General features: G+C 67.6%; 2 protein-coding genes across 6 annotated transcripts; both read right to left on the minus strand.

Moving 5' to 3' along the window:
• Nucleotides 1–391: 391 nt before the first annotated feature.
• Nucleotides 392–6853, minus strand: TCIRG1 (T cell immune regulator 1, ATPase H+ transporting V0 subunit a3). Of its 2 annotated transcripts, XM_055813359.1 has the most exons (20): nt 6764–6853; nt 6046–6219; nt 5106–5184; nt 4775–5004; nt 4585–4679; nt 4025–4151; nt 3861–3943; nt 3624–3717; nt 3334–3546; nt 3035–3185; nt 2815–2954; nt 2495–2652; nt 2331–2421; nt 2132–2250; nt 1747–1960; nt 1428–1544; nt 1239–1349; nt 1028–1148; nt 769–940; nt 392–679 (listed from the first exon to the last, which is right to left on the minus strand). In XM_055813359.1, exons 2-20 carry the CDS (start codon nt 6160–6162, stop codon nt 598–600), a joined length of 2514 nt encoding a protein of 837 aa, XP_055669334.1. In that variant the 5' UTR covers nt 6163–6219; nt 6764–6853; the 3' UTR covers nt 392–597. The 2 variants fall into 2 exon arrangements, with proteins under 2 accessions (XP_055669334.1, XP_055669333.1); XM_055813358.1 differs by lacking the exons at nt 6046–6219; nt 6764–6853 and having other exon boundaries at nt 5106–5312.
• Nucleotides 6854–7288: 435 nt separating this feature from the next.
• Nucleotides 7289–9776, minus strand: NDUFS8 (NADH:ubiquinone oxidoreductase core subunit S8). 4 transcript variants are annotated; one of them, XM_055813410.1, is made up of 7 exons: nt 9712–9776; nt 8461–8508; nt 8314–8376; nt 8137–8226; nt 7819–7991; nt 7594–7722; nt 7289–7515 (listed from the first exon to the last, which is right to left on the minus strand). In XM_055813410.1, exons 2-7 carry the CDS (start codon nt 8498–8500, stop codon nt 7384–7386), a joined length of 627 nt encoding a protein of 208 aa, XP_055669385.1. In that variant the 5' UTR covers nt 8501–8508; nt 9712–9776; the 3' UTR covers nt 7289–7383. The 4 variants fall into 4 exon arrangements, with proteins under 4 accessions (XP_055669385.1, XP_055669386.1, XP_055669387.1 ...); XM_055813411.1 differs by having other exon boundaries at nt 8461–8511; nt 9712–9766; XM_055813412.1 differs by lacking the exon at nt 9712–9776 and adding an exon at nt 8959–8963.
• Between the last annotated feature and the right edge of the window lie 15 nt (nt 9777–9791).

Genomic DNA, 9791 nt, shown 5'->3' on the forward strand with positions numbered 1-9791 from the left:
CTGCCCTCCCGCCCTGAGAAGCAGGAGAAAGGTAGGGGGGCTGGAGGGGGGACTGACCATCCCCTGTTGCTGTCTCTCCCCCCCGCAGGGGCTCCTCGCAGCCATGGAGGACTGGCTGCTGCCGTACCCCCCCCAACCAGCCCCACAAGCAGCTCCCCCCGGCTTCCCTGAGCTGCCCGCACCCCCCTTCCAACCCCTCGCCTGCCCCCGCAGTGTCTATGTGGGGGCCAAGCCCTGCACCCTGCCCTACCCCCTGCCCACCTTCCCCCCGCTCAGCACCTACGGCCCCACCACGGCCCCCACCTTCGGCTACGGGCAGCAGTGATGGGTGGGGGCACAGATGCCAGGACCCCCGACCCAGCCCACGGCAGAAGGGATGGAGACGCGGAGGTGGGGACGAGCCACGGGGACAGCTTTATTCGCTGCCGAGGAGGGAATGGGGAGGATGCTGCAACCGGACCCCCGTGGCCCCTCAGCCTTGGGGATTTGGGGGCACAACGCTGCCCCCCAGCCCCCCTGGCTGAGCTGCCTGCAGCAGGGTGGGGACTGGGTCCGGCCGATGCCCTGAGCCCCCAGCGGGACCCGCGCAGGACGACTCTACTCCCAGGTGTCAGAGGCGAAGGTGAAGGGGCACAGCTTGTACCCGGCGCCCATGTAAAACTTATTCTGAAACTCCACCCTGCCGAGGAGAGTGGCCGGTGAGGAGTGGCGCTGGAGGGGATCAGTCACCCCGTCCCACCGGCACCCCACGCCCTCAGCCAGGCTCACCAGTGCAGGCGCAGGGCGTGGAGGAAGGCGGAGAGCCCCTCCATCACCAGCAGGATCGCCACAGTCAGCACGGCGAAGGCGGCGAAGACGGGCACCAGCACCACACCGCCCACATAGTTCAGCCGCACGAAGCCGTTGCGCATCACCATGGTCCATAGGACCTCTGACAGCTCTGGGAAGGGGGGGACAGGGACAGGCAGAGGGGTTGAGGCTCAGCCCAGCCCCGGGGCGGGGCACGCAGGGGACCAGGGGGACTCACGGGCATGGGCCAGGCTGAGTGCCCAGAGCCGCAGGTAGGATGCGGTGTTGGAGATGCAGCCCAGGCAGTACTCGATGGTGTGGATCGCCTGGTGCATGAAGATCTCAGCAAAGTCCAGGTGCTGCAGGGACGGAAGGGACACAGGATGTCAGCGGCGGGGCACAGCCACCCCCACCACACCACCCAAGACCACCAGACCAGTTCCCCTCACCTCAGCGTCAGGGCTGTGCCCCCCGCTCTCCACGTCCTCCTTGGTGGCATTGACAGAGTTGCCAGCCTTCTGCCCCTCCAGCAGCGGCTCCTGCTCCCCCGCCGTCACCAGCTGCAAGGTGATGGCATCAGTGGTGAGACCCCACCGCACCCCCCTGCCCAAGCCCCACCACCCCGACCCCAGCCTCACCGCAGGGCGACCGGTCCTCCGCGTGCGCTGCCGGCAGCACAGGTACAGCGGTGTCCCCAGGAGCAGGACAGGCACCGATGCCAGCGCCAGCACCACCAGCACGGTCTGCACCGGCACCTGCGGCACAGGGGCACCAGTTCAGTGTCCTCCACGGCACCAGCCACCCAAGCTGAGAACAGCCCCACCCATGACACAGCGGGAGACCCCCACCACCACCACAGCGGCCCCCACAGGGCTCCCCATTGCTCCCAGCCTGGGCAAGGGGAAGGGTAGGCACTGGGTCCCTGGGTGGGTGCCCCCCATCTTGGTGGGGTGCTACCTGCCCCCGGTAGAGTGGGAGGTTGTCAGCGTTGGAGGTGAAGAGGAACATGTCGATGAAGTGGATGAGGATGCTGGGGGCTACCAGGGAGTCGGCGGCACTGAACTTCACCCACTTGTAGAAGATGAGGAAGACGAGGTAGCCAAAGAGCGCCAGGAGGAAAACCATCTCGGGCAGGAGCTCCAGCACCAACCGGTGCTGCTGCTGGAAGTGCCTGGGCAGGGGGACATCAGCCAAGCTCAGCCCAGCATGGCACACCCTCGCGTGACCTGGGCTCCCACCCAAATGTAGGGGTCCAGGACTCCACTCACCCACCCCACCCAGGTGAGTCCAGTCCCTTTAGCATGATCATGGGTGGCCAGATCCCACAGCCACAGGGACTCACACATGGTTGAAGACCCCCAACAGGACACCGAAACCCATGTGCACAATGCCCAGCACCACGGACATCTTCATCTTGAAGGAGTTGAGGAAGTTGAGGTGGTTGGTGGCCAAGCTCCAGATCTGTCGTGGACAAGGTGGGTGAGACTCTGGGCCACCCCACCGAGGGTCCCACCCCATCCTCTCCCCCACAGGACACTCACTGGGTCGATCCCGAAAGGATAGGGCCCTCGGAAGACGCCGGTGATGTTGGGATCCAAGGTGAGGGATGGGTGGGTGGCAAGGTAGGCAGAGCTGTGGGTAGAGCAGGGGGTGTCAGTACAGGCAGGGACACAGGCAGGGTTCACTGGGGGACTGGGAGTCACACCTCCAGGAGGAGTGGTTGGCCATGGTGGCCACGCTCCAGGCAGAGGGGAAGATGACAGTGGCTTTGCTGAAGCACTCATTGTAGATGAAGCCAGTGTAGATGGAGAAGGCCCCCATAAGCAGGATGAGGTAGCGCCCCTCGAAGAACGTCAGCCAGATCTGGTGGGGGCAAACATGGCTCCTGCATCCACCACCTCCCATGCCCCACACTGTCCCCCTCCCACACCTCCAACCCTGCCCCATACTGCCTTTGTCCTGTACTACCACCCCCATCCCACACCTTCAACCAGGTCCCCACACCCCCAACCACGTCCTGCTCACCTCGTTGCTGGCCTGCTGCAGGCTGGGGCTGTTCTCATACAGCACCATCCAGAGAGCGAAGAGGAACATGAGCAGCCCATGCCCCACGTCCCCAAACATGATGGCGAAGATGAAGGGGAAGGTGATGATGGCGTAGGGCGCTGCAGGGACACAGGGATCATGTCACACAGGGTGTCCCCCCCACCAGTCTGGGATGCTGCAGGGGGTCGGGGGGCCTTACCAGGGTTCACCTCCTGGTAGCTGGCCACCCCGTAGGCGTCCACAATGCTCTGGAAGCCAGCAGTGAACTTGTTGGTGCGGATGAGGGTGGGGGGGTTCTCCGAGGTGGGGATGCGCTGCACGAAGCACTCCACGCTCGAGCCGCTCTTGTACTGTGGGGAAAGCACCCAGTGCCTGACACAGGGCACCCCCTGCCTCGCACCCCGGCACGAGGACACGGATGGGGACACCGAGCAACCCTGAGCATGGGGACACCGAACAAACCCTGGCACAAGGACATGGTAACACCAAGCAACCCACCGATCCCTGGCGCAGGGCGTCCTGCACTTGCGTGAGGTCCCTCACGGGGCACCAGACCTCAGCGATGAGGCACTTCTCGGTGACATCGAAGCTGCACTGGTTGAGGATGAGGTAGATGGCCTTCATCTTCTGCACCTGCACCCGCCAGGTGGGCAGCGCCAGCGCCACCTTGTCCAGCACCTGTGCCAGGTACTGCTCTGTCTCCTCCAGCACCTGCGGGTGCCCAGCACAGGTCAGGGACGGGGGACCCCCCATGGCCCCCCCGGTCCCCACTATAGTGCCCAGCTAACCACGCTGAGGTCCTGGATCTGGCTGTGCAGCCCGCTCATGGTGTCCGCCCGGCTGGCCTCGCTCTCCGGGTAGGGGTACATGTGGCAGTGGAAGCTGGGACAGACGGACACCACAGTGTCAGGGGGACCAGAGCTCCCCAAGGTGGCCCAGCCTGTCCCCGTCGCGGGGATCCAGAGTGGGTCTTGCTAAATAAACCTCTGCCTGGCCGGATGCATGGCGTGGGGCCCCTGGCTCACCAGTCCGAGATCTTGCGGATCTTCTGCCCGATTTGCTCACCCCAGTAGGAGATGAGGAAGATGACCCAGGTGATGCTCTCGCCCTGGAGACAGCAAAGCCCATGTCAGCCCCAGCTGTCCTGGCCCCTCTTCCCTGCCAGCCCCCACCCCAGTGCCCTGCTCACCGTGGCCAGGTCCTCCATGGGCTCCGGCATCTCCACAAAGCTGGCCACCAGGTAGCCGCGGCAGGCGCGCCACAGCAGCCGCTCGAAGGCGCTCACCCGCCATGGGTGAATAACACCGGCCACAAAGCTGCAGGGACACAGTGAGGGTGTTGGGACGAGCACGGCTCTGCTGCTGCCCCCACCCCATGGCCAGACCCCTGCCCCATGGCTCTTCCCCAGTCCTCATCCTCCAGCCATGCCCCACGGCCACACCTCTGCCCCACGGCTCATCTCCAACCCTCACTCTACAGCCATGCCCACTGCCCCACAGCCACACCACCGCCCCACGGCTCCACTCCAACTCTCATCCTACAGCCATGCCCGCCACCCCACGGCCACACCACCGCCCCACGGCTCCGCTCCAACTCTCATCCTACAGCCATGCCCACCACCCCACGGCCACACCACCGCCCCACGGCCCCGCTCCAACTCCCATCCTACAGCCATGCCCACCACCCCACGGCCACACCACCGCCCCACGGCCCCGCTCCAACCCCCGCCCCACACACAGCCCCTGTTACTTGATCTTGCGGTCGAGGTGCTGGTGCAGGGAGGGATCGAGGATGGGCTCCCGCTCAGAGAGCGCCCGGGGCCGCGGTGGGGAGCCCAGCGGGGCCTGTGGTGATGGGGAGCACAGAGGTGAGGCTGCGGAGGGCAAGCAGGGCGCAGGGCAGCCCCCACAAGGATGGCGAGCCCCCTCCCCGGACCCACCGGCAGGCTGGTGAAGCGCTGGCCCTCGCGCAGGACGTGGAGGTACTGGCGTAGCTCCCGCAGGCGCCCACGCAGGGAGGCGCGGTTGTGGCTGACCTCCCGCAGCTCCTGCGCCAGCTGCTCCGACTGCTCCTGCACCCGCAGTGCCTCCCGCGCCAGCGGCGCCCGCGGGCTCTCTGGGCACGGCCCCAGCACCCGCCCAGCACCCCGCAGCTCCTGCTGCAGGAAGGCTGCGAGAGCCACCGTCAGATGGTGGGGGGGGTCGGGGAGGGGGGGGCACCCCCTGAGGCAGCCCCCCAAAGAGCCAGACCCGAGCCCCCCCGGCACTCACTGAAGGTCTTCTCCATCTCCTCGCAGCGCCGCACCTCGCCCACAAAGCGCCGCTGGAAGGCACTCACGTTGGGGTTCAGCTGCCAGGGGGGCACAGTCACAGCATGGCCCCAGAGGGAACAGGGCACCCCAAGCCACCTGCACCCACCCCCTGCACCCAGAGCACCCCAAACCACCCAAATCCAGTCCCCTGCACACATGGCACCCCAAACCACCCACCCCAAGCCCTCTGCATCCATGGCACCTCAAGCCACCCACATCCACCCCCTGCACCTATGGCACCCCAAAGCCACCAGGCTAAACCCACAGCACCCCAAAACACCCGCACTCTCTGCACCCACAGTACCCCAAATCCCCTGCATCCATTCCTTGCATCCACTGAATGCCAAACCCTCTGCACCAACTGCACCCCAAGCCAACACCCCCCCAATGCCTGCAACCAGGGGGCCCAAACCCCCCAAGAGCAACAACCCTACACCTATGGCACCTCAAGCCCACCTGCATCTATCCCTTGAACCCCAAAGCACCCACCTCAAACCCCCTGCACCCGCGGCACCCCAAAGCACCCACCCCAAACTTTCTGCACCTAGGGCACCCCAAACCACCTGCAACCATTCCCTGCACCCAGGGCACCCCAAAGCATCTACCCCAACCCTGCTGCACCCAGGGCACCCAAACCCACCCAGACCAACCCCCTGCACCCATGGCACCCCAAACCACCCACTCCAACCCCACTGCACCCATGGCACCCAAAGCCACCCACCCCAACCCCACTGCACCCATGGCACCCAAACCCACCCAGACTAACACCCCTGCACCCAGAGCACCCTGAGCCACCTGTACCCATCCCCTTGCACCCAGGGCACCCAACCCCACCCAGACCAACCCCCCTGCACCCATGGCACCCCAAACCCCCCTGCAGCCCCCCGACCCCTACGTACGTCCCTGAACTCGAGCAGCCCGCGCTCGCCCAGCTCGCTGACGCAGCTGTAGGCCGAGGCAGACTGGAGGAAGAGCTGGGCCAGGCAGACCTCCTCGCTGCGGAACAGGGACCCCATGGTGTCCCCCGGGGACCCCACTCCCGCCCTGGGGTGCGGAGGCACAAGGGCACCCGCCTGGGGGGCAGAGGGAGGGGGTGAGGACCAGGGGGGAACTGGCAGTGGTGCTGGGGGGGTCACCTCGGGGGTGGCAGTGGGGTTGGGGGGTACCCCGGGGGTGGCAGTGGTGTTGGGGGGGGGAACCCTGCAGAGGGCAGGGAGGCTGGCGGGGGGGTGGGGGAGGGGGGAACCCCGGGGCTTCCAGTGGGGCTGGGGGTGCTCGCAGCAAGGCTGGGGGTCCCCCGGGGGTCTGCAGCAGGACTGGGGGGGCAGCCGGGGTCCTGCAGAGGCGAGCCGGGGTGTCCCCGGAGCTCTGCCCAGGGGGAAGTGACCCGCCCCGGTCCCACGCGGCTCTTCCCAGCACCGGGCTTGCAAAATACTTTCCAGATCCCCCCGCCCCCCCCCGCCCCGGTCCCGTGTGCGGCCCCCGCGCCCGCCCCGCTCAGCTGCAGCTGAGTCAGCGCCACCGCGTCCCCCGCGCCGGGCACTGGCCGCCCCCCGGGGCTGCCCCGGCCCCCCCGCCGCCCGGGACCCCCCCCCCGCGGGAGCCGCCCGCCCCTACCCGGGAGCGCGGGGCGGGCTCGGCACTTCCTCCTTCCCCAGGAAGGGCCCGGCCGCGGGGAGGGACCGGCCCGCCTCCCCCCCCCTCCCCTCCGCCACCGGGACCCCGAAGGCCCGGGAGCACGGAGCCAGAACCGCCCCCCCGCACCGCCATCCCCCGTGGAGCATGGAAATGAGACCCCCCCACACACACACCCCCTGCCACCTCCCGGAGCCGGTACCACCAGGGCCCCCCCACCCCCAGCCGCGGGGGCTGGCTGCAGGCAGGGCATCCCCTCCCGGGGAGAGGGGCACGCGCTCGCCCCTTGCCCCTGCCTGCCCCCCACGCACCCCCCACCCCAGCCTGCCTCGCCACTGCCACTCGCTCCCCCCCCCCCATTCCTGTGCCCCCAGCCTGGCACGGGTGATGGCACCCCCAGGACCCCTGCTCCCCTCCCCAGAATACCACCCCGAGGCTCAGGGAAGGGGATTCGACCCCTCCCCTGCCCCAGTGCCAGAAAGGAAGAGACACAGAGAAAGCCGGAGCTTTGGGTTAGGAAGGGGCCAGAGCCCCCAACACGGACAGGGGCGGCAGAGCCCCCCCAGACCCTTTATTAGGGGAGTGGGGAGGAGACGCGGCGGTCACCGGTACAGGTAATCAGCCTGGATGTTGGCCGCAATCTCTGCCTCCCACTTATCGCCGTTGTTGAGCAGCTTCTCCTTGTTGTAGAGCAGCTCCTCATGCGTCTCCGTCGAGAACTCAAAGTTGGGGCCCTGCCGGGATGGGAGACATTTGCCCTCAAGGCTCACCAGACCCCTGTGCCGCCCCAGGCAGGGGGGCTCCGCACTCACCTCCACGATGGCATCCACGGGGCAGGCCTCCTGGCAGAACCCGCAGTAGATGCACTTGGTCATATCGATGTCATAGCGGGTGGTGCGGCGGCTACCGTCAGCTCGGGGCTCGGCCTCGATGGTGATCGCCTGCCACGGGGCCGGGGGACACCGTCAGCTCCCGCGCTGGGCAGCCTGCTGACCCCCAGAGCCAGAGGGAGGAAGATGAGGGTGATGAAGGCTCACCTGCGCTGGACAGACAGCTTCGCAGAGCTTGCAGGCGATGCACCTTTCTTCTCCAGAGGGGTAGCGGCGCAGGGCGTGCTCCCCGCGGAAGCGTGGGCTCAGCGGGCCTTTCTCAAATGGGTAGTTGATGGTGGCCGGTTCCCGGAAAAGGTAGCTCAGCGTCATGGCCAGGCCTGGAAGATGGAGTGGGGGGGAGGGGGGATGTGCTGGCATGCTCAGGGGGACCGGCACCCCACAGATGAGCCAGGGGCTGTACGTGGGGAGGTTGAGAGGGGTTTGATCCGCCAGCGGCTGCATCGAGCCGGCTCCAGGCCTCACCTCGGAAGAGCTCCGTCCACAGCAGGGTCTGGGCAGCACGGTCGGTGATGGATCGCATGTCCATGGCTGGCTCCTGGACGTTGACGTACTCTGCAGGGAGAGGGAAGCTGTGCCCAGCCGGCAGAGGGGACACGGGGCTGGAGGGAAGGGCCGGGGGGGCAGCGCGCCCCTACTCACTGTAGGAGTCCCGAGGGTGGCTGGTGCTGAGCGGGCGCAGGTAGCCCAGGGGGGCTGGCGGGCCTGGGGGTAGGGCAGACAGAGGGGTGAGGGGGGGGGCTCAGGCTGGGGAAAGGGGGCCAACGGGGGGGCCGGCGTGACTCTTACCTGCGCAGGCAGCCCGGTACAGCAAACGCAGCGCTGCCATGGCCGGTCCTGCTGCCAGCAGAGGGGTCTGGCCTGACGCTCACTGCCAGCCCTCAGGTGCTGGCCCCCCCACTTCCCACAGGGGAGCCAGATGTCCCAGCCCCCACCCCTCCACCAGAAGAGACCCCAAGCCTCGAGGCACCCCTCCTCCCACCAAGGACCAGGCATCCTGTCACCCTCCTCCAAGGGACACAGGTGTCCTGTTTACCCCACCAAAGGACCCACATGGCCTGCTGCCAACCCACCCCCCAAAGGGACCCAGGCATCCTGCCCCCCTCTGAAGGGACCCATGTGTCCTGTCCCCCCACCAAGGGACCCAGGCATCCTGTTCCTCTAGAAGGGACCGAGGTGTCCTACGCCACCATGGGACCCAGACATCCTGACATCCCCCAACAAGGGCCTCAGGTGTCCTGTCACCCCCCCCCAAAGGGTCCCAGGCATCTGGACACACACCTCCACCTCCCCCAAGGGACCCAGGTGTGTGTGTCGCCAAGGGACTCAGACACCCTGTGCGTGTCCCCGCAAGGGACCCAAGTGTCCTGTCCGCCCCCCCACCTCCTACAAGGGACCCAGATATCCCCCTGCCAAGGGACCCAGGTGTCCCCCCACCTCCCACAAGGGACCTAGGTGTCCTGTTGTCGTCCCACCACCACCTTCCCACAAGGGACCCAGAGATATCCCTGCCAAGGGACCTAGGTGTCCTGTCCACCCCCCACCTCCCACAAGGGACCCAAATATCCCCCCACCAAGAGACCCAGGTGTCCCCCCACATCCCACAAGGGACCCAGGTGTCCCATCCTCCTCCAAAGGACTCGGGCATCCTGTCGTGCCCCACCAGGGGACCCAGGCGCTCTGCTCCCCCCCACCCTCCCCCAAGGGACCCAGTTATCCCCACACACACAGGACCCAGGTGTCCTGGGCACCCCGCTCCCCCTGTCGAAAGACCCAGGCAGACCCACCCACCCACCCCACAGCACCCAAAGCCCTACTCCAAACCCCCTCCCCACCCTCCAGCACCCAAGACAAGAGCCCCCCGCCCCAAGGAACCGAGCCACCCCGACACCCCGGCCCCAGGCAGGCTCCGGGGGGGCTGCCAGGCCTCCGGGCCGCACCCTCTCTCCCAGGCGGGACCCGGCGGCCAGGACAAGCCACGACAGCGCTGCCGGGCACCCCATGCAGGCCCCCCCGGCGGCCCCGGCCCCCCCCGCTCACCTCCCCCAAGGACCCGGGGCGTCCTGACCCCGCGCGCACTGCGCAGGCGCCAAGGGCAGCGGCGCAGGCGCCAAGGGCAG

The sequence above is a fragment of the Falco peregrinus genome, chromosome 9 (genome assembly GCF_023634155.1).
Source record: "Falco peregrinus isolate bFalPer1 chromosome 9, bFalPer1.pri, whole genome shotgun sequence".
NCBI classification, from domain to species: domain Eukaryota; kingdom Metazoa; phylum Chordata; class Aves; order Falconiformes; family Falconidae; genus Falco; species Falco peregrinus.